The 23,803-nt window shown below is 42.0% G+C and overlaps 1 protein-coding gene and 1 non-coding gene across 2 annotated transcripts in view; one reads left to right on the top strand and one right to left on the bottom strand.

Moving 5' to 3' along the window:
* The window catches only part of DHX35 (DEAH-box helicase 35), an 84,131-nt gene extending 61,289 nt beyond the window's left edge, over positions 1–22,842 (bottom strand). Inside the window, 3 exon segments of the mRNA XM_049779454.1 lie at positions 8,487–8,579; positions 16,412–16,545; positions 22,803–22,842. Coding sequence (XP_049635411.1) covers positions 8,487–8,579; positions 16,412–16,545; positions 22,803–22,842 — 267 coding nt within the window.
* On the top strand, positions 14,097–14,226 carry LOC126019348 (small nucleolar RNA SNORA51). Its single transcript, XR_007499074.1, has one exon. It is a non-coding gene; the product is annotated as a small nucleolar RNA SNORA51 (small nucleolar RNA).
* Positions 22,843–23,803: the final 961 nt, after the last annotated feature.

The raw sequence follows: 23,803 nt of genomic DNA, 5'->3' as shown, positions 1-23,803 counted from the left end.
GTCCCCTGAGCCTATTAGGTGTGATTTCTGCTGCACAAGTATGGGTAACACCTGAAAGCCACCAGGTATGACACAAAAACAAATCAAAATACATAAATACAGTGTAAGTTACTGTTCATTTTTTAATTTATTTATTTTGGTTTGGAGGTACTCAAGGCTTACTCCTGGCTCTGTGCTCAGGGATTACTCTTGGTGAGGGTTAGAGGAACACATAGGATGCCAGGGATCAATCATGTCGACTTCAAGCAAGGCAAGCACCCTCCCCCAACCCGCTATACTATTTCTCTGGCCCCAAACAATTATCTTTTTAAACACACAAATACACACACAACACACAAACACACACACACACTTAAGAGGTATGAAATCACCCCACGTGCCATATTTCCAACCCCAGGTGAACTGATCTGAAGTAAGGTAGCCACGAAGAATTAATAAACCAAACCAGTCAAGAGAGAATCAGGAAGTCAGTTCACTTCTCATCTCAGGTCCCACTCTGAGCACCAATGAGAGTCAGTGAGATCCTGGTGGACTTTTACATGTCAAAGGGCTTGGTGAAAAGAAAAAATTAAAATTAAAATAAAAAATAAAAAAAGAGGAAGTTGGGGGAATGCCTTTGTTTTGGGAAAAGGCAGGGTGTGACCTAACAATCTTTCTGTTCAAAAAAAGTTTTGAGAAGCTGTTGCCACTAGATGTAAAATAAATCCCCAGTGTGGCTGTTAATTTGCATTGGCACAGTAAAAAGTTGAGGAAATAAAAAGAAAAAAAGATAAAGAAAAAAATCAATCTTTTAGCAGTAAGTAAGGTGGTGAGGACATTTTCTAATTCCTAGGAATCACAGCTGGTGAGGATAGACTTGGCTGTAGAAAGTGTCATGGGTTTGACTGTGCATGTATCATTCTCAAAATAATCAGTTTTTCCATATCCTTGTCTTATACATGTCACAGAATTTTTCATTAAACATTAGAACTTTCTGCAGATATACTTAATTTGAAAACAAGTGTACTCTTTACTAAACATTGTAATATGAGTCTAACAACCAAGTTCCTTTTCCATAAACCTTTCTAAAATAAGAACATTTCTGCAAAATATATAAGAATATTTCTGGGCCTGGAGAGATAGCACAGTGGCGTTTGCCTTGCAAGCAGCCGATCCAGGACCAAAGGAGGTTGGTTCGAATCCCGGTGTCCCATATGGTCCCCGTGCCTGCCAGGAGCTATTTCTGAGCAGACAGCCAGGAGTAATCCCTGAGCAATGCCGGGTGTGGCCCAAAAAAACCAAAAAAAAAAGAATATTTCTGCAGGGGCCGGAGAGATAGCATGGAGGTAAGGTGTTTGCCTTTCATGCAGAAGGACGTGGTTCGAATCCCGGCATCCCATATGGTCCCCCCGTGCCTGCCAGGAGCAATTTCTGAGTGTGGAGCCAGGAGTGACCCCTGAGCGCTGCCAGGTGTGACCCAAAAACAAAAAACAACAACAACAACAACAAAAAAAACAGAATATTTCTGCTAATTATATATATACACATACAGTTTGAAACTAAGTTTGCTAAATCATTCTTTTTTTGGGGGGGGGGCCCACACCCGGCATTGCTCAGGGGTTACTCCTGGCTGTCTGCTCAGAAATAGCTCCTGGCAGGTACAGGGGACCATATGGGACACGGGATTCGAACAACACCTTTGGTCCTGGATCGGCTGCTTGCAAGGCAAACACCGCTGTGCTATCTCTCCAGGCCGCTAAATCATTCTTATAGTGAGCACTGTAATAAGAGTTCATAGCATCCAAGATCCTTTTCCATAGATTTCTGTGGACAAAAACCTTAAAACATTTTTGCAGACACACTTTATTTTGAGAATAAGCTACTAAATGATACACAAAATCAAGCATCAGAGCAACTCGGAAAAATAAATAGGATAGCTGAGAACTATTAAAAAATCTAATAACATTGTGCATTTCCCCGGAACTGTGCAAACTAATATTAAACTACTAGAGTTAGATACAAATTATCTGTTTTCAGTTTTGTTTTCAGAACAAAAGAATAGCTATTAGTATCTAAACAGGTAGAACACACAGTGTAACCAGCAATACAGTGACTCACATAAATAGGGTCAAGAGATTAACCTAAAGAAAAGTTGCTGGATAGTCTCTGAAAGAAGCTTTCTTCAGTTGGGCTTTGGCTGAGTTCTCCATCTTTATTTGTGGTAGGCTGCTGAAGTTGCTGGGACAGAAATTCCCTCAGTATGGGGGGGGGGCGTCATAACCTGCTGTTAGTCCTCTCAAATGGGGCTCCTACCCCATCAGTGACCTCAATAAGCTGCTGCAAGTTGGGAGGGGAGGGGGGCGAGGTCCTCCTACAAAGCACCTCTGGTATTAAAAGGCAGTGGAAGTTGGCATCTGCTGTCCAGAATCTTCAGCTCTCTCCCTTCAATGCCTGCTTCTGTCCCACCTGAGGGTGCTTCTGCTACCAAGGTGGCGGAGCAGCCAAGCAAGGCCAGGGGATAAATCAACAGAACCTATGTCAATTGGGAGCATAGTGGCAACCTTTCACTAGCACTCTGCCAGGTCCAGATATATCAGTAGTTTTTGGACCCTCTCTCTTTCACGACATAAAACTCCCCATTTCCCCACTGTTTCCCCATCTCCAATGCTACAGGAAAACTTCCTGGGATTGTTTCTCTTAAAAGCTGTCCAGTGAATAGTCTTCTTTGGTGTCATTTCTGTTGATAAATAACCATTCCAGACATTGAACCATTTGACAGTGCCAGTCTGGCCTGTTCACCTGACTCAGAACTTGGGGTTTGGGTTATCTTCAGCTGAGCTCTTTTCAGACTCTCAGTAGTCAGTAATAATTCTTAGGAGATGGGGTCTCTCTGGTGGTAAATGATAAATTTACCCTGAGAACTCCTGTAAATGGAGAGCTCATCATCACTGAGAAGGCACCTTCACCTCTTGGGAGGCATGTGCGAGGGAGAATCTCTAGTGAGCCTGGCACATATAGTCCAGAGCAAGAAATGCAGTTAGATGGACCAGAACAATATGAAGCCATTCAAAACAGGGCCATGTGCACTGAGTTTCTAGTGAAGGGTACTACACACTCATTCTAGTTTAAAGGGGCCATCATGGAAAATATGAACCAGAGGGTCAAGTCATTCACCATTGTTGGGGTCTTCTCAGATCCCTGGGTGCCTGTTTGAGAATCAGTTGTAAAATCGCCCCACATGCCATATTCCCAATCCCAGATGAACAGGTCTGAAGCAGGGTAGCCACAAAGAATTAATAAACCAAGCCAGGGGCCGGGCGGTGGCGCTGGAGGTAAGGTGCCTGCCTTACAAGTGCTAGCCAAGGAACGGACAGCGGTTCGATCCCCGGCGTCCCATATGGTTCCCCAAGCCAGGGGCGATTTCTGAGCACATAGCCAGGAGTAACCCCTGAGCGTCAAACGGGTGTGGCCCAAAAACCAAAAAAAAAAAAATAAAAAAAAAAATAAACCAAGCCAGTCAGAAGAGAATCATGGAGTCAACTTGCTTCTCACCTCATGGTCTCACTCCATGCACTAAGCCAAACTGAAATCTCTTTTTTTTTTTTTAAACTGAGATCTCTTTATTAACCAACCAGGAGGAAGAGGGTCAAATGAGATCCAGGTGGACTTTTATAAGTCAAAGGGCTTGGTGAAAATAAAGAGGAAGGTGGGGGAAGGCCTTTGTTTTGAGTAAAAGCAGGGAGTGACCTAACAAAGGGGATCAGAGAGAGTACAAGGAGGTAAGGCAAGTTACTTGCCTTGTATGCAGCCTACCCCAGTTTAAATCCTATATGATCATATCATAAATCCCAATGCCACATATGATGCCCTGAGACACCAGGGGTCACTCCTAAGCACAAGGCCAGTAACATTCCTTGAATACTATCAAGCGTGGCACAACATCCTCCACCAAAATTTAAAAAAAAAAAAATGACAATGCTGATTGCATCTTTTGTTTATTTTTGGGCCCACCCAGGGGCACTCAGGGGTTTACTCCTGGCTCTGTGCTCAGAAATCACTCCTAGCAGGCTTAGGGACCATATGGGATGCCAGGGATTGAATCTGGGACTGTCCTGAGTCAGCTGCATGCAAAGCAAATGCCTACCACTGTGCTAAAACTCCATCCCAGCTTGCATTAATAAAGAATGTCAGAAGATAGGACAAAAGTAAAATCTTCATATCCTTTCATGTCTTTTATTTCTTTAATTTAAAAAAATATTTCAATAGTCAAAATCAAAACAAAGCCACTATTTACTTCCATTTGCTGCCACAGTGCCCACTCCACTTCCACCCAACTTTCTCTGGAGCCCACCCTCCAAAAACCTCTATTTCCAAGCAGCTTAGCCTCACTGAGGGGCACAGCTCTGTATCACTGACCCATATTCTGTAGCCCACCCTGCAGAAGGACTCCATCCACCACCCACTCCCATAAGGTCCAACCACGTCATTTGCTCTGACCATAGCTATGTAAACAGGAGTGTCACTGCTGGAAGGAAGTTTAAAGAGCCACCTCATGGTCCTACCACCCACCATAAGATACACAAGCCCAGGGAAGAGCCACAACATCGCCAGAAAATCAGTGATGGTGTGAGTAGCCCATAGCTTGAGTCATCAGCCCAAGATTACCACACAGTATGAGGAAGAAATAAATAAGCCTTTGTGTTTTTAAGCCATTGACTTTTTCAAGTTCTTTGTTATCATAACAGAGCTTTTCTAAAACTGACGAATCAACCACACAGACCAATTCCAAAAGAAGCCAAAACCAAGTAGCCTCTGACCTCTGTTCTATATTCTGCATCCTCAGTACACTCTATAGTTCTGTCCATTGTATAATGAGGATAATAACAGTCTCTGCTCCCATGGAAGTCACAGAGAATTAAATACCTTTACATATGAGGTGATCACTTTAGATAGCACCATGATGCAGCATTTATTATAAGTATTACATTATAATAACTCCCTGATCATCTCAGTAATTTAGCATGCCCTTCTTCTGTAATTTGTGAGAATTTATGTTATTGGCACATTTTCCCTCCAGGCCACCATTTTCTCAGCTGTCTGCATTTTACACAACCCTTGGCTACCAGGCCATTCACACTGGGCTGCCTTTACCTTGCCACACACTAGAGTACCAGGAGAACTATTATGTTAGATCTACATCTAGTTCCCATGCTAAAACCATTCATGAGAACTGGGGAGGGGAAATAAGACAGATATCAATAGTTCTTCAGACTCACTACCGTGTCCACAAGACCATGGAGAATACACACAGTCATCAAGTTGAAAAAAACAAAAGGGGAACTGAGAGGTAGTACAGCTGGAGCTTGCCTTGCACACGAATGACTTGTGTGCTTCAAATCTGGCTTCAATCCAGATTCCCATATGATCCCCTGAACTGACCAGGAGTGATTCCCGAGTACAGAGTTAAGTGTGAACCCTGAACACCATGGGTTATGGCCAAAAAAAAATTTTTTTAAAGTAAAAGGACTTCTATCGCCTCCTCACGACTCTCAGGCTGTTAAAGTCCATATACTCCTAGGTACTCCAACAATTCTCCCACCAAACACAGGTGCTACCATCACTATGTCACACCTCCAGCCACTGCTCCCTCACTGTTAGTCACCCTTTGCCTCTGCTTCTCTCCACCCCTAATCTCAGGCCTTTGACTCTCCAACACAAACAACTCAGAATAGAAATCACCTCTCCATGACCTCTTAGGCTGAAATCACCACCCAAGCCCATCCCAGAAAATTTCACTCCCCTTCTACTTCTGGCCTTATGAGCATCCATGGGCCAATCCTGCTTCCTGTCACCCACACCTCCAGCTCCATCATCTCTTCTTTCTGCTCCAGACTTTCAATCCTTAATGACTTCCATACCACAAACTCTACAAGATCAACAACACTGTGAAATAATCTCAGGCACTACTTACTAACATTGAATACATAAGCTAAGAAGTCCAACATAAATATGCAGAGATAGCCTCCAAAGTACAAGTAAATTCAAGGCAGCACCATTCATGATAACTGAACATTCAAATTAACTCCTACACCAATCAATGGTGGACAGTAGAAGCTCACACCTGGAGAGACTACAGAGCATGGGTCAGCCAACTCAGGCTCTAAGAGTCCATTGGACATTGTCACAACAGCCCAACAGTGCCATCCAGACATAAAAGCAGGCATGGGAAATACAAAAATGTGAGTATGGATGGTCCAATAAAGTTTTATTTATAAAGGCAGACTGTGGGCTGGATCTGGCTCCTGTGCTGTGGTTTGTTCACCCCTGTCATACAGACAAACTGTAACTACATTCAATACAAAGACAGATATCACACACATATACTGAGTAAATAAAGCTACACTGGGCTGGGGAGAGGGCTCAAAGGACTAGAGCACAAGCTTTGCATGTGGGAATTCCAAGTTCAATCCCTAGCACCACAGTGGTCCCCATAGAGTCATAGGGAGCAACCCATGAGCACCAAGACAAGAGGAAACTCCAAACACCACCAGGTGTGGTGTGAAGTAAAACAACAACAGTAACAACAACAATAAAAAGAAGTACCAGCTTCGGGGGGTGGGAAAAAAAAAAAAAAAGTACCAGCTTCTTTACTTTACTTCTTTACAGAACTTCAGAAACAGGCAAAACTAATATATGACTTTAGAAGTCAGAATAAGAGCTACCACATGTAACTAGCACATGTAACTCACAGAAGTAGCTAACACATGGTGTTTGTAGGAACAAGGTCAGAGGGTAAGTTAAGATACCAGAAGAGGACATAATGGATCTGGCTTCTGTATAGTGCTCTTATTTCTTAATCGGAGGTGCCAGGCAACACAGGTAGATTCATTTGTAAAACTTTCCCAAACTATACAATGATTAATATAAGATAGTTCCTTATAGGTATATATTCTATGATCATTAAAAATCTCCCTCAGTGGGCTGGAGAGATATGTACTATCATGGCATGTACCATGCATGCAACAACCAACTAGGTCCCCAGCACCACATATAGTTCTCTGTCCCCCAGGAGTAAGTTCTGAGCATATCCATGCTCCTACGGCCTCAAATCAAAACAAATCCAAAAGGGGGCTGGAGAGATAGCATAAGTATTGGGAATTTGCCTAGCATGCTGAAGGACAATGGTTCAAATCTGGCATCCCATATGGTCCCCCAAGCCTGCCAGGAGTGATTTCTGAGCGTAGAGTCAGGAGTAACCCCTGAGCGCTGCTTGGATGTGACCAAAATAAAAAAAATAAAATAATAAATTCTACATTAAAAGAGAAAGGGTTTAGGAAATGTAACTCTTGGTAAATCACATCTTTAGCATGTATGAAGTCCCAGGGTTTAATACAAATATAGTGAAAACCTACAAAGACTTCACTGGCCACTTCATCATCATTCTTCACCCTCCAAGTCAAGACCCTAAAAACAAAGTTTGGACCTCACCACCCCTTTCCACTACTGAAATCTGGCTGTTCCAAAACTGCCTCCACCCCAGTAACTCTAATTAAGTATAGTATTCATCAGATTAGAACCCTTCCAACCAATTCTCAACAATTGTGCGACAGAGATCTGTTTCTGATATCTTTTCTTTCATAAGATTCTCCCTAATGCTCCCTATCCAATTCTATTCCATTCCCAAGTAGGTTACTGTCTGGTAAGAGAGTTGCTTACCTTACCCCTACATAATTCTGTTTTAGTCCATTTTCATTCACAGCAGCACTCTTTTTGTACCCCACCACTACTACTGTAAACTATTGGGGGAAGGAGGTACAGAGAGATGACTATGTATCACATACCTTTAACTCACTGCTCCCTTCAAAGGGATTGCTAATTTGTTATTATTTTAGAATTATCATAAATCAGAGAATGATACTTCAGTACTAATCAAAGAAGCCATAAGTTCCAAATAAAGGTATCCAGTTGGGGTAAGTATTTCCTCTCTGAGAAGAAACTTTCAAATAGAAATGACAGGCCTGGGCCCGGAGAGATAGCACAGCGGCGTTTGCCTTGCAAGCAGCCCATCCAGGACCAAAGGTGGTTGGTTCGAATCCCGGTGTCCCATATGGTCCCCCGTGCCTGCCAGGAGCTATTTCTGAGCAGACAGCCAGGAGTAACCCCTGAGCACCGCCGGGTGTGGCCCAAAAACCAAAAAAAAAAAAAAAAAAAAAAAAGAAATGACAGGCCTGAAAAGATAATATTAAGAGAAAGATATTTGCCATGCATGCTAGTCAACACTAGTTCCATCCCTGACACTATATATTATTCCTTCCAAACTTCCAGGAGTGACTCCTGAGCACAGAGCCAGGAAAAGGCAATACAGGCAACACAATGCCGTGAGAATTGCTAGGTGTGACTCAAAACTCCAAAACATCATCATAATAAAGAAAAAGTAAAGTGTAAATGACAGAAGAGTTCTCAATCTACCAAGTCCTCCCATAAAAATGATACATGTATGTGCTCACCTGTGGAATCTGCGTGCTCTTCCCACATCCTGTTTCTCCAACAATCACCACCGTCTGATAATTTTCTATCAGATATAATATATGATTCCGAAGCTGAAAAATACAACTGTACACTATCAGTTGCCATGTACTGGCTCAAAATACCAAACCAAACACATTTAAACATTGTAAAATGTGTATTTTGCCAAAGGTAAATAAATTTTGTAGAGAAAATATAGAGTAGAAAGGCCAGAGAGATAGCATGAAGGTAAGGATGATGGTTCAAATCCCAGCATCCCATATGGTCCCCCTAGCCTGTCAGGAGTGATTTCTGAGCATAGAGCCAGGAATAACCCCTGAGCGTTGCCAGTGTGACAAAAAAAAAAAAAGAAAGAAATAGATACACTTTCGGTGTCAGGAATGACCATAGCAGGAATACAATTGTAACTGGCAATCAGAGGGTAGGGGAGGAGAGAAGGTGGAGGGGAGGAGGAGGAGCACCAGTCACAAAAATGCAAAAATATTAACACCTATGTTTATACAGCACTTAGTACAACAGCTAAGAGACCAACAGATGTTGAATAGATCAAGCAGTTGTCTATCTAAACATAATAGATTACTTTGCAGTTCTAAGAAAGACAAAATCAAGTATTACTTATGTACCGAAATGAGTTTGCAGAGAAAGATCTGAAAAGAGAAAGGATATTGGGGGTTATAGGAGAGCAAACTGGGTATACCTGGTGATGAATGTGGTCTTAGGATTATGCACAAAGAAAAACCTCCATTAACAGTATAAATCACAGCATGTCAATCAATTTAAAAAAATTAAAAGTACCAAAAAAAATAATTAAAAATACCATCTATTTATTTCTGTTTCACTTGGTTGGAGAGTACTGTTTCCTCTTTAAAGATACATGTCTCACAAAAGAGAAAAGAGCTGGAAGTTACAGCTCACCTCATGAAGCTCACCACAAACAGGGATGAGTTTACTTAGAGAAATAACTATGTTTTAACTATCCTAATAATGAGAATGTACGAGGGAAATAGAAAGCGCTGTCTAGAGTACAGGCGGGGGGTTGGGTGGGGAGGAGGGAGATTTGGGACATTGGTGATGGGAATGTTGCACTGGTGATGGGTGGTGTTCTTTACATGACTGAACCCAAACACATCAATGTATGTAATAAAGTTGTTTAATAAAAAAATTAAAAAAATACATGACTCAATGTCATAGAGTGTTTGACCTACATGTTGTTCTATATACCAGGGGTCTCAAACTCGTGGCCCGCGGCCGTTTGCGACCCTCCATACAACATTTTGTGGCCCTGCCCTAGAAGAATCTTTTTTTTGTATTGTTTTGTTTTGTTTTAGTTGTTTGGGTCACACCCCCCCAATGTTCAAGGCTTACTACTGACATTTGCACTCAAAGATCACCGCGAATCTGCCTCCTGCGGCCCCCAGGTAAATTGAGTTTGAGACCCCTGCTATATACTTTATGGTTTCAAGTCTAATTATGTAGGTCTTTAATCCATTTGGATTTTACCTTTGTACATAATGTTAACTGGAGGTCTAAGTTTTGCTTTTTTTTTACAAGTGGCTAGCCAGTTGTGCCAGCACTACTTGTTGAAGAGGCTTTCTTTGCTCTGTTTAGGATTTCTTGCATCTTTATCAAAAATTAGGTGATGGTATATCTGGAGAACATTCTCTGAGTACTCAAGCCTGTTCCACTGATTCTGAGGGTCTGTCTTTATTCCATTATTCCAATACCATGCTGTTGTGATAACTATTGCTTTGTAATACAGTTTAAAGTTGGGAAAGTAATACCTCCCATATTCCTTTTCCCAAATATTGCTTTAACTATTCGTGGGTGTTTATTGTTCCAAATGAATTTCAGAAGTGTTTGATCCACTTATTTGAAAAATGTCATGGGTATCTTTAGAGGGATTCGCATTAAATCTGTACAAAGCTTTGGGGAGTATGTCATTTTAATGATATTAATCCTGCCAATCCAAGAACAGGGTATGGATTCCATTTCCGTGTGTCTTCTCTTATTTCTTGTAGGCAGGGTTTTATAGTTTTCTTTTGTATAGGTCCTTCACATCATTAAGTCAAGTAGACTCCAAGGTTATATGAGTTTATGTGAGACTAATGTGAATGGGGTTGTTTTCTTAATATCCATTTCTTCCCTTTTATTATTGGTGTATAAAAAAGGCCATTGATTTCTGTGTTAATTTTCTAGCCTGCTATGCTACTATATGCTCTATTGTTTTCTAAAAGTTTTTTGATAGAATCTTTAGGGTTTTCTTCGTATCATGTCATCTGCGAGCAGTGAGAGCTTGACTTCTTCCTTTCCTATCTGGATTTTCTTGATATCTTTTTCTTGACTAATCACTATAGCAAGTACTTCCAGTACTATGTTAAATAGGAGTGGTGAGAAGGGGCAACCTTGTCTTGTACCGGAGTTCAGAGAGAAAGCTTTCGGTTTCTCTCCATTGAGGATAATATTTGCCATTAGCTGTGATAGATGGCCTTGACTAGATTGAGAAAGGTTCCTTTCATTCCTATATTGCTGAGAGTTTTTATCAAGAATGGGTGTTGAACCTTATCAAATGCTTTTCTCCTGCATCTATTTATATGATCATGTGATTTTATTTTTCTTCTTGTTTATATTATGTTGATGGATTTACAAATGTTAAACCATCCTTGCATTCCTGGGATGAAACCTACTTGATCATAGTGAATGATCTTCTTGATAAGTCATTGAATTCTATTTGCCAGAATTTTATTGAGGATTTTTGCATCTGTATTCATCAAGAATATTGGTCTGTAATTTTCTTTTTTAGCTGTATCTCTGTCTGGTTTTGGTATCAAGGTGATATTGGCTTCATAGAAGCTGTCTGGAAATGTTCCCATTTTTTTCAATTTCATGAAAGAGCCTGGCCAGGATTGGTAGTAGTTCCTCTTAAAAAGTTTGAAAAAATTCATTAGTGAATCCACCTGGTCCTGGGCTGAGAAGCTTCTGCACCTCGAAGGAAATAGTGCTCAGAATACAAGAACCACCCACTGAGTGGGAGAAACTATTCACCCAATATCCATCAAATAAGGGGTTAATATCCAAAATATACAAGGCATTGACAGAACTTTACAAGAAAAAAATCTAACCCCATCAAAAAAATGGGGAGAAGAAATAACAGACACTTTGACAAAAAAGAAATATAAATGGCTAAAAGGCACATGAAAGAAAGCTCCATATCACTAATCATCAGGGAGATGCAAATCAAAACAACTATGAGGTACTATTCACGCCACAGAGATTGGCATACATCAGAAAAAAATGAGAACAAGCAGTGCTGGTGGGGATGTGGACAGAAAGGAACTCTTATTCACTGCTGGTGGGAATGCAGTCTGGTCCAACCTTTGTGGAAAGCAATATGGAGATTTCTCCAAAAGCTGAAAGTTGAGCTCCCATACAATCCAGCTATACCACTCCTGGGGATAAATCCTAGGAACACAAAAATACAATACAAAAATCCCTTTCTCACACCTATATTCACTGCAGCGTTGTTTATAATAGCCAGACTCTGGAAATAGCCTAGATGCCCCTCAATAGATGAATGGCTAAAGAAACTATGGTACATATACACAATGGAATATTATGCAGCCATTGGAAGAGATGAAGTCAGGAAATTTTCCTATACATGGATGTATATGGAATCTATGATGCTGAGTGAAATAAGTCAGAGGGAGAAAGATAAACACAAAATGGTCTCACTCATCTATGGGTTTTGAGAAAAATGAAAAACATTTGTGTAATGATTCTCAGAGACAAAATAGAGGAGGACTGGAGGGTCCAGCTTCTGACATGAAGCTCACCACAAGGATCGTTTAGTGCAGTCACAGAAATAATTACACTGAGAACTATCATAAACAAAATGTGACTGAATGAGGGAAGCAGAAAGCCTGTCTAGAGTGCAGGCCGGTGTGGGGTGGGGAGGAAGGACACTTGGGATATTGGTCATGGGAATGTTGCACTGGTGAAGGATAAAATATATATATTAAAAAATATATTAAAAAATCAAAAAAAGAAAAGAAAAGGCCTCCCAATTCTTTTTTTTAATATATATTTTATTTAAACACCTTGATTACATACATGATTGTGTTTGGGTTTCAGTCATGTAAAGAACACCACCCATCACCAGTGAAACATTCCCATCACCAATGTCCCAAATCTCCCTCCTCCCGACCAGACCCCCGCCTGTACTCTAGACAGGCTTTCCATTTCCCTCATACATTCTCATTATTAGGATAGTTCAAAATGTAGTTATTTCTCTAACTAAACTCATCACTCTTTGTGGTGAGCTTCCTGAGGTGAGCTGGAACTTCCAGCTCTTTTCTCTTTTGTGTCTGAAAAATTATTATTTCAAGAATGTCTTTCATTTTTCTTAAAACCCATATTTGAGTGAGACCATTCTGCGTTTTTTCTCTCTCTCTCTCTCTGACTTATTTCACTCAGCATAATAGATTCCGTGTACATCCATGTATAGGAAAATTTCATGACTTCATCTCTCCTGACAGCTGCATAATATTCCATTGTGTATATGTACCACAGTTTCTTTAGCCATTCGTCTGTTGAAGAGTATCTTGGTTGTTTCCAGAGTCTTGCTATGGTAAATAGTGCTGCAATGAATATAGGTGTAAGGAAGGGATTTTTGTATTGTATTTTGTGTTCCTAGGGTATATTCCTAGGAGTGGTATGGCTGGATCATATGGGAGCTCGATTTCCAGTTTTTGGAGGAATCTCCATATCGCTTTCCATAAAGGTTGAACTAGACGGCATTCCCACCAGCAGTGGATAGAGTTCCTTTCTCTCCACATCCCCGCCAACACTGTTTATTCTCATTCTTTGTGATGTGTGCCATTCTCTGTGCTGTGAGGTGGTACCTCATAGTTGTTTTGATTTGCATCTCCCTGATGATTAGTGATGTGAAGCATTTTTTCATGTGTCTTTTGGCCATTTGTATTGCGTCTTTGTCAAAGTGTCTGTCCATTTCTTCTCCCCATTTTTTGATGGGATTAGATGTTTTTTTTCTTGTAAAGTTCTGTCAGTGCCTTGTATATTTTGGAGATTAGCCCCTTTTCTGATGGGTATTGGATGAATAGTTTCTCCCACTCAGTGGGTGGCTCTTGTATCCTGGGCGCTATTTCCTTTGAGGTGCAGAAGCTTCTCAGCTTAATATATTCCCATCTGTTAATCTCTGCTTTCACTTGCTTGGAGAGTGCAGTTTCCTCCTTGAATATGCCTATAGTCTCAATGTCCTGGAGTATTTTGCCTACGTGTTGTTCTATATATCTTATGATTTCGGGTCTGATATCGAGGTCTTTAATCCATTTGGATTTTACCTTCGTACATGATGTTAGCTGGGGGTCTAAGTTCAATTTTTTGCAAGTGGCTAGCCAGTTGTGCCAACACTACTTGTTGAAGAGGCTTTCTTTGCTCCATTTAGGATTTCTTGCTCCTTTATCAAAAATTAGGTGATTATATGTCTGGGGAACATTTTCTGAGTATTTAAGCCTATTCCACTGATCTGAGGGCGGTTTTGATAACTATTGCTTTGTAGTAAAGTTTAAAGTTGAGGCCTCCCAATTCTTACCACAGGCTGTGTTCTTTACACTGACTGTATAGAAAGAGGAGGTACAGTAAATGCACCCCATATACACCTCAACCCAGGCCCTTTGCCTGGGTATTGTGAATTGGGGGACAAAAAAAATAAAAAAAATAAATTTAAAAGTAAAAGTGGAGGAGCCAGAGAGATAGCATGGAGGTAGAGCATTTGCCTTGCATGCAGAAGGACGGTGGTTCGAATCCCGGCATCCCATATGGTCCCCTGAGCCTGCCAGGAGCAATTTCTGAGCATAGAGCCAGGAGTAACCCCTGAGCACTGCCAGATGTGACCCAAACCCCCCCCCCCAAAAAAAAAGTAAAAATGGAAGAGAACGAAAAGGAAAGAGACAGACAGAGAAAGAGAGAGAGAGAAAGAGAGAGAGAGAGAGAGAGAGAGAGAAAGAGAGAGAATACCTTTCATTCTGCAAGCACACCTAAAATATCTTTGTTTCTGATTTTTTTTCCTTATTTGGGGACCACATACCACATGGTACAGAAGCTACTCCCAGATCTATGCTTGGCAGTTACAAACCAGTGGTGCTCAAGGGACTACAAAGTGCTAGAGAGGGATCCTGAAGCTCTGTCATCCAAAGCATAAACTCTAGCCCTCTGGGCTACCTCTCTGTCCTTGAGTTGACCTTTTTTTTCCTTTCTTTTTTTTTTTTGTTTTTTTTTTTGTTTTTTTGGGGGGTTTGGGCACACCCATTTGATGCTCAGGGGTTACTCCTGGCTATGTGCTCAGAAATCGCCCCTGGCTTGGGGGGACCATATGGGACGCTGGGGGATCGAACCGCGGTCCGTCCTACGCTAGCGCTTGCAAGGCAGACACCTTACCTCTAGCGCCACCTTCCCGGCCCCTTTTTTTTTTTTTTCCTTTCTTAATTTTCAGGATCCAGTGGTACTTTGGGGCTACTATTGGCCCAGTGTTCATTCTTTGGGATGCTTAGGGAAACATGTGTGCTGGAGATTCAAATCGAGGTCAGCAGGATGCAAGCAAAACAAGTATTTAATCCCTTGTATCATCTCTCCAGTTCCCTGAGCTGACTTTCTTTAACAAATCTCTAGCCCCCCTTAATAGCAACATGGCTTGCCAACAGGGACAAAGTGTCCTCCTGGATTGGAAAACTAAGGCTAATGCCACACAAAAGTAATCTGAATTATAGCTTATAAGATATGTAATTATTTGATTAAACACTAATAAAATTGAGGTCCCAGATGTAACAGCCACACCCAAATCCCATCAATCAAGATTTATATTTTTGTTTTTATTTTTGTTTTGTCTTGTTTTTTGGGCCACATCTAGCAGTGCTCAGGGGTTACTCAGAAATCACTCCTGGCAGGCTCAGGGAACCATATGGGATGCCAGGGATCGAACCCCAATATATCCCGGGTCGACCACGTGCAAGACTAACACCCTACCACTACCATTTTGCTATCACTCCAGCCCGATCATTCAGTTAAAATTAAGAGTTATAATTCCACAAAAATAACTGAGCATTTCTAGTTAATCTTACATAGACCATTAAAAGAAAGCCAATTGGGCCAGAGAGCTAGTACAGCAGGTAAGTTGTTTGTCTTGTACACAGCAAACTGAATTTGATCTCCTGGCATCTCATATGAACCTCTGAACACCAACAGGAATAATTCCTGAGTACAGAGCCAGATGTAACCCCTGAGCGCCCCTGGGGCCCAAAAAGCAGAAAAAAAAATAATAATAAAAGAACACTAAATTGGGGGCCGGAGAGATGGCATGGAGGTAAGGCGTTTACCTTTCATGCAGAAGGTCATCGGTTCAAATCCCGGCGTCCCATATGGTCCCCCGTGCCTGCCAGGAGCAGTTTCTGAGCACAGAGCCAGGAAAAACCCCTAAGCACAGCCGGGTGTGACCCAAAAATCACAAAAAAAAAAAAAAATGTTTAAAAAAAAAGAACACTAAATTGGCCCTTTGTGTGCAATCCAATGAAGGTAGATATATAAACTTTCACTGTGCTATTTTCTCTACTTTTCTTTATGTTTGAAGTTATCCATAAAAGACAATGAGAAAAAGGAAAAGGGTAGAATATCATTCCATTTCTCCGAGTATATACAATCTAATTGGAAAAAAAAATTTAAGGACTGTTAAGATTTATAAAGGTAACTGTACATTCATATTTTGAAAAGTTCATCCCTTCAATTAAAGATAACTCTAGAGTCACACTATCCTGGAAAGTCCCAATAAGAAAAAACCCTTCCCTCTGATGTCAAGACAAAGACTAGTCGACACACTAGGCATGTATGTTCAACATACCCTGAACACAGGCAGTTTCTGTCTCTGCTGCTCAATGGAAAGGGATGCGTATGGGTTGTAAACAATGGTTGTGGCAGAGTTTTCAGCAAGGCTCTGCCTCTCTTCAGAGATGCTGATGCCTGGACCCTCGGTACCTGGAGCAGAAACATTTTGTCAGTCTTTAATACCATGAACCAGAAATGTAACAAACTTTCCATATTTAGAATCAATAGGATATGACACGTACATAGCAAAGCAAAGAGAAAAGTGCTAAAGAGACTAAGGCTTTAGTAGGATGAGAAAGGAAGCAAATGATGGATTCCACATGGGACACTGCTGTGGCTGACACCACAAAACAACAAACCTTCCCTTCTGCATGTCACTGTGGGACTACAACCAAACTCTTAGACTGAAGCTCACTAAGTAGCTGCTCAGAAGGAATGAATCATGACTGCAGGATGGTGGTAAGATTGGGGGTCGGGGGGTACAGGAATCAGGGGAACAAGGGTTACGTAAGCTTTTCTCTCATCTTCACCATTTCTTTTCAAGTCTGCAGGGGGATTCTCAACAGGAACTGGAACCTGGCATCTAAGGCTACTGAGAGGCCATGGCTCAGGCTTATAGCTCCCCCAGCAATCAAATATTTGCTCACCAGCTAAGGCTGGAAGGAATATCAGTAAAGGCTTACTTGCTTTTATTTTTCTTGCCATGAAAACATAACAGAGTATGGGAGGTAATAAGTAGTGCTAGGAGAAGATTAAAGGGGTTGAGTGGGGGTATGTGTATGCAGTTCCACGCATGTATAGTCTACCTGGAGGGTAGCAGACTCTTTTACAGTGGATGGTCAGAGGCTGACCTGTCATCTAGCTTAGGTTCAACGTGCATCCCATTTCAACCAACTATGATTTAAATGGGACGGGCAGAATGAAAGACAATGAAAGAGGCCCCACTTTGGTTTTTGGGTCACTCCCGGTGGTGCTCAGGGGTTACTCCTGGCTGTCTGCTCAGAAATAGCTCCTGGCAGGCACAGGGGACCATATGGGACACCGGGATTTGAACCAACCACCTTTGGCCCTGGATCGGCTGCTTGCAAGGCAAACGCCGCTGTGCTATCTCTCCGGGCCCGAGGTCCCACTTTGAACCAGAGAACTACAACTGTTGAACAGATGTGCAATTCAAAAAAAAAAAAAAAAAATCAATGTGCTGACCAACAAAAAGCCACTTCAACTTCTTGATAAGAACAAGGGCAAATTGGTCTCAGGATGATGGTCTCTGAGCAAAGGCCACACCCCCTCATGATAAGCTATCAAAGGGACCCTGCAATTTAGTCCTAAAAAGGAAAAACTGTTAGAAAATATGCGTGCAATCTCTAAGATCAATTTCCATAACTTTTCACACCAATACATGTGTATAGCCCAAAGGCAGAACTAAGAATAATGAGTAAATGGCACAGACTTCAACTTCAACTCAGACTTCAACTCAACATAAGGAAAATTATTGTCAAAGTCAAAGCTGTTCCACACTTGCACTGCTTCTATGAATCAATAAAAGCCCTAAAAGTTCAAACACATACTGCACAGCCATCTGTTTGGGTTGCCTCGGGAATAATTACCCAAAACAATCATCTCCCAGGTCTTCTAAACTCAGAATCTGTGCTGCTAAGGGAAAGTGCAGCAGTTCTGTAAGGGTATCTTGTCCCATGATTTATTTTTCTTTCTTTGAGGGCTCCTGGCCCCTTAAATTATCTGACAAAGGCCAAGAACTTCCTTTCCTGAGGGATACAGTGGGTAAGGTATTTGGCACGTTGCCAACCCAGGTTTGATCCCTAATATCCCATATCCCATATAGTTTCTGGGGCCTCACAAAGTGTTATCTCTAAGCACAGAGCCAAGAGTAAGCCCTGAACACTGCTGGGTGTGTGGGGTGGGAAGGTGTGAGGGGTCTCTGTTTCCTGAAAAATACATTAAAATGTAATTTATCAGAACATAAAATGCTTGGAGGTCCACAAACCCTATAGAGTTTAGCAGAATCAATACTAAAAAATTTAATCCTTTTTTTTTTTTTTTTTTTTTTTTGGTTTTTGGGTCACACCCAGCAGGGCTCAGAGATTACTCCTGGCTCCATGCTCAGAAATCACTCCTGGCAGGCTCAGGGGACCCTATGGGATGCCGGGATTCAAACCAATGACCTTCTGCATGAAAGGCAAACACCTTACCTCCATGCTATCTCTCCAGACAAATTAAATCCTTTTTACATTATTTCTGGACTGAAAGAAAAAAAAAATCAGACTGCACTGCATGGTTTTTGCCAAAATGCTAACCTTCAAGAAGGTTAAAGAACAAAACCCGGGCCTGGAGAGATAGCACAGCAGCCTTTGCCTTGCAAGCAGCCGATCCAGGACCAAAGGTGGTTGGTTCGAATCCCGGTGTCCCATATGGTCCCCCATGCCTGCCAGGAGCTATTTCTGAGCAGACAGCCAGGAGTAACCCCTGAGCACCACCGGGTGTGACCCAAAAAAAAAAAAAAAAAAAACAAAAGAACAAAACCCAGAACAAAGTCTACACTCAAATAAGTAGATTTCCTTTTCTTATTTTCTTTCCTTTCTCCTGAGTTCTGCTTCTAGCCTGAATTTGGTTTTTCAAAACATGGATTTGGGTTTTTTGGAGATTTTGTTTTTAGTTGTTGTTGTTGTTGTTGTTGTTGGGTCACAGCTGGTGGTTCTCAGTAGTTACTCCTGGCAGTGCTCAAAGGACCATATTATGTGCCAGAAATCAAACCTGGGGTTGGCCACATGCAAGGGAAAATCCCTACCTTTTGAACTATCATTTCAGCCTTCTAAATATGTTTTAAACCTAAACAAGCAAGTCAAAAATATTTCTAGCTCACATTTTTTATTTCCTCCACCCTGGAATTTAAACCATCCAGATGTCTTCCTCACTACCCCTCCTCTCCTTGACTCTACCCTACACCAAGTCTAGTAAAATTTGTAATGAAATACTTTTACAAGAACAGCTGCTATCAGTCCATAAAGAATATAAGTCCTGCTTACAAAAGGTTTCATTCAGCTAAACCAGGTACACCTTCCCTCTAGAGGTCCAATAACCCATACAGCTGCTGATAGTTTTCTTCCCTTGGGAACATTTTGTGTGTAAGGAAGTAACAAAACTTTAATTCTTGCAAAATATAATTACCTTCATTTCTCCATCTATAAAACAAGGTTGTTGATGCATCCCTCAATCTGTCATTTGCTCTAAAACAGTTTCAAAACTTGAGAGATGACCCACTAATCAATTATAAAATAAATGGACTGAGCCTTGTTTATAGTGAACTGGCAAAAACAGAACAGGAAGCATCATGATTGCATCACCAATAGGATCCCTCTGCAGAGCTAGGATTAAGTCCTGAGCACTACTTGGTGTGCCCCCCAAAAAATATTAAAAATAAATAAATAAACATAGCTAAACAAAACTGGGTTTGATCCTCCAAGTACTGCTGGGAGCAAACATAAGCACTGAGCCAGGAAGAGACAGCACTGACAGGTGTAACACAAAACAAACAGATCAAAAAAAACAATTAAAACTTGGGGCCAGAGTGATAGTACAGTGGGGAGGACATTTTCTTGCATGCAGCTGACCTGGCTCAGCTCAACCCCTAAGCCCAACAGTAGTGATTCCTGAGCACAGAGCCAGGAGTAACCCCTGAGCACTGCTGAGTATGACCCAAAAACCAAATAAGTAAGTAAGTAAGTAAGTAAGTAAATAAATAAATAAATAAATAAATAAATAAATAAATAAATAAATAAATAAATAAAATGTAAACATTTTCCCTTGAAAGTTGGCTATTAGATGGTGAAGAAAAAAATAAGATGTTTACTTACAATGAGACAGCAGAGGACAACTTCCTGTTTACACAACTATGCAAATTCCTCTACATTGTCTATATTAGTGGTGAACGACTACTCTAATATGCCCCAACTCTCATGGCTCCCTACTACACCATAGCAGAAGCTTTACTTATTAAGACTGGGCCACAGAGATAATACAAAAGGTAAGGTATTTGCCTTACATGCACCTAATGTGGGTGTGATACCTAATATCACACATAGTCCCTGGAGCACACCAGGAGTAATCCCGAAGCAGTAGTAAGTTCTTCTTTTTTCTTTTTTTCTTTTTTTTTTTTTTTTTTTTGGTTTTATGGGCCATACCCGTTTGATGCTCAGGGGTTACTCCTGGCTAAGTGCTCAGAAATTGCCCCTGGCTTGGGGGAACCATATGGGACACCGGGGGATAGCACCGCGGCCCTTCCTTTTGCAAGGCAGACACCTTACCTCTAGCACCCCCTCACAGCCCCATAAGTTCTAAGAACAGTCAGTTATGGTTCAAAAACAAAAACAAAAATACTGATTGTAGATAGCTGAGCTTATAAGTCCCTGTCTACAAGAAATGCTTATGTTCCAACATATAACTTTATTCCCAATTTCAACCTTATAAACAATCTCCCTGACCTTCACCATGTATTTTCTACATCCTATTTCCATACCTTGAACTCTGGTTTCCCATGAGTCACACTTCTATCATAAAGATACCGTAACTGAGGCCGGAGAAGTGGCACAAGCGGTAAGGTGTCTGTCTGCCTTGCCCACGCTAGCCTAGGACAGACTGCAGTTCATCCACCGGCATCCCATACAGTCCCCCAAGCCAGGAGCGATTTCTGAGCACATATCCAGAAGTAACCCCTGAGCTTCACTGGGTGTGGCCCAAAAAATCAAAAAAAATATATATATATCGTAACTGTCTAATAAAAGCATTTTATTAAAAAATAAATTTAATTATTTAATTAATTTAATATAAACATTTAAATGGTTTGTTAAAAACAAAAAAGGAACCTAATAAGTATCTTCTAGCTTATCTGGACCACTGTTCCCCAAACATGCTGGAATCACCTGGGGTTATCAGAACTTAAAATAGGTCTCTGGCGTAAGTCTTTAAACACTGAATTGTAAAACAATCATAATGTAATAAATTAAAGGGTTTTTTTTTCCTTTTTTTTTTTTATTTACTTTTTGGTTTCTGAACAGTGTTCAGGACTTATTTTGCTCCAGGGGCCATAAAGGATGTCAATCACTTGCTAGGCAAGCACCCTGCCTGCTGTACTCTCTAGCCCCTAAGTAATTTTTAAAAGGTATTTTTTTTTAAAGGAAGAATTAACACATCCCTTGTTTGGGTTTACTTCCCATATCACCTGTATCCATGGTTAAGAAGTTCAGGGAACTATCAAATACCCTTTAAAAGACCTCCTCTTCTCTTTTTCTTTTATGTAGAACTTAAAGATATATACCAAGGTAACAATAAGGGCCAAAGGCCACACAATAGGAGAAAGAGCCACTCAAGTGAGTTGGAGGGGGATGCTCTGAAAGAGAGGAACTTGAGGTTCTTGAGGAAGGGAGGTGAATGGTGTTGAATTATGTGCCTCAAAAACCATCATGTAGGGGCCGGAGAGATAGCATGGAGGTAAGGTGTTTGCCTTCCATGCAGAAAGAAGGTCGGAGGTTCGAATCCCGGCATCCCATATGGTCCCCCGAGCCTGCCAGGAGCATATAGCCAGGAGTAACCCCTCTTAAAGGAAGGGGAGAGGGGTGGTGTTCGCTTTCTGATAGACCCTTGGAATTGACAATAATTACCCTAATCAGGGGTCTGAAACTCGCGGCCCATGGCCCGCAAACGGCCCTCCATACAACATTTTGTGGCCCTGCCCTAGAGGAATCTTTTATTGTTTTGTTTTGTTTTAGTTGTTTGGGTCACACCCCCCAATGTTCAAGGCTTACTACTGACTTTGCACTCAAGGATCACCCCGACTTTGCCTTCTGCGGCCCGCAGGTAAATTGAGTTTGAGACAAACGTTTCCTTTTGCAAGCACTTTCTATGTCAGTGGATACCATTTGTTATCCAAGCTCACAGAATAGATGTTCCCGTTTCACAAGCTCAGAAGGCTGTAAGACTTGCTCAGAGCCTTGTGGGTGCAATTTCGAGCCCAGACGGGCAGCCTAAGCAGCTAAAGCTCCTAAATCCTGAGCAGCAGTTGTCAGGTCCCCAACGTCAACCCAGGACACGCGCAACCAAGACCCGCGTGGGTCCCCCCTCATTTCCCCAGCGCAAGGGGCTGGGCAGGACGCGTAGGAGAAGGGGAGAAAAATGAGGCCCAGGAGGCCGGAGTCTCCCAACAAGGTCGGCCACACCGGGAGTTTCCGCCCAAACTGGGGAGGGCCCTGAATCCTGGGAGCTACTGTGAGTCCACCACCAGCACTTGTGTGGACAGCCCGCCGAGGCCTGGCCTGAGGAGCAGGTCCGCGTGTCACCGGGCGCCGGGCGCGAGGCACCATCGTCTCTGCCCAGGTGTCTGCCAAGAGCCTTACCAGGTCGCCAGAACCTCACCGGTCCCACGGGCGCAGCCATGCTGGGGTGAAAGGTCACCGGAAGTCCCGCCCCACCGTCGCGCGCGAGCCCCAGCGTGGCCCGCGAGGAGCCCGGGCCTCCGAGGCTCTGCGACCATGCCCGTTGGGCACGCCCACTGGAGTCACGTGATCCGGGCTGGGCTCCGGCGGGCTTTCCGGTTCCGCCCAAGACCAGCCCTGTTGGGAGGGAGAAGCCAGTCTCCTCCCGATTAAGCCCTTGCTTAGTCAGCATCTTAGGGTGGCGGTGTCTGTTTCTCCTTTAGTCTGCTCAATTTCAAACTGAGGAATAGTGATAGTAACTCTATTAGGGGCTTGCTGCTTCGGTAAATAGGTGCCCCAGCGTTCAGATAACAGCATTTTCTGTCCCCTTGCATAGAACTTCTAAGGCGGAGGCGAGGGTGAGTGGGAAATAAACTGGAGCTTGAGAGATAGGACAGTGCAAGAGTTTAAGATGGGTAAGCCTTGTATCCCCTGACCCGAATTCAAATCACTGGTGGGACATATATGGTCCTCTAAACATAGAGCCAGGAATAGCTTCTGAGCACGATGGGTGCAACTCAAAGCTAAACTAAAAGAATAAACAATAAACAGTACCATTTATTATTAGTTTTTTATCAACAACATATAAAATAGTGGAGAATAATATGGAACTCTTCAGGGCCTTGGAAAAATCGAGGGTGGAGTGTGGTGGGTGGAGGTGGCTATTGGGGAGCTGTTTGAGATGAACTGAAATGAGTTTATCAGTTAGCCAAGGGTATTAATGCAATATATCCTTAAATTTGACTTCTCCTGTGATTTAAATGATTATTAAAGTACAGATTCTAGGGTTTGGAACACCAAGTGCTGAAATGTGTACCTGCAATGTGTACCCTAAGCACTGCAGACAACTGCCTGCATCCAAACATACCACCTAGGATAGTCCATGAGGGACACTGTTATGACCAAAAAAAAAAAAAAAAAAA

This window comes from Suncus etruscus, chromosome 9 (genome assembly GCF_024139225.1).
Source record: "Suncus etruscus isolate mSunEtr1 chromosome 9, mSunEtr1.pri.cur, whole genome shotgun sequence".
Classification (NCBI taxonomy): Eukaryota; Metazoa; Chordata; class Mammalia; order Eulipotyphla; family Soricidae; genus Suncus; species Suncus etruscus.
Note: the sequence above shows the minus strand (reverse complement) of the source record. Positions and strands in the feature narration are given on the sequence as shown.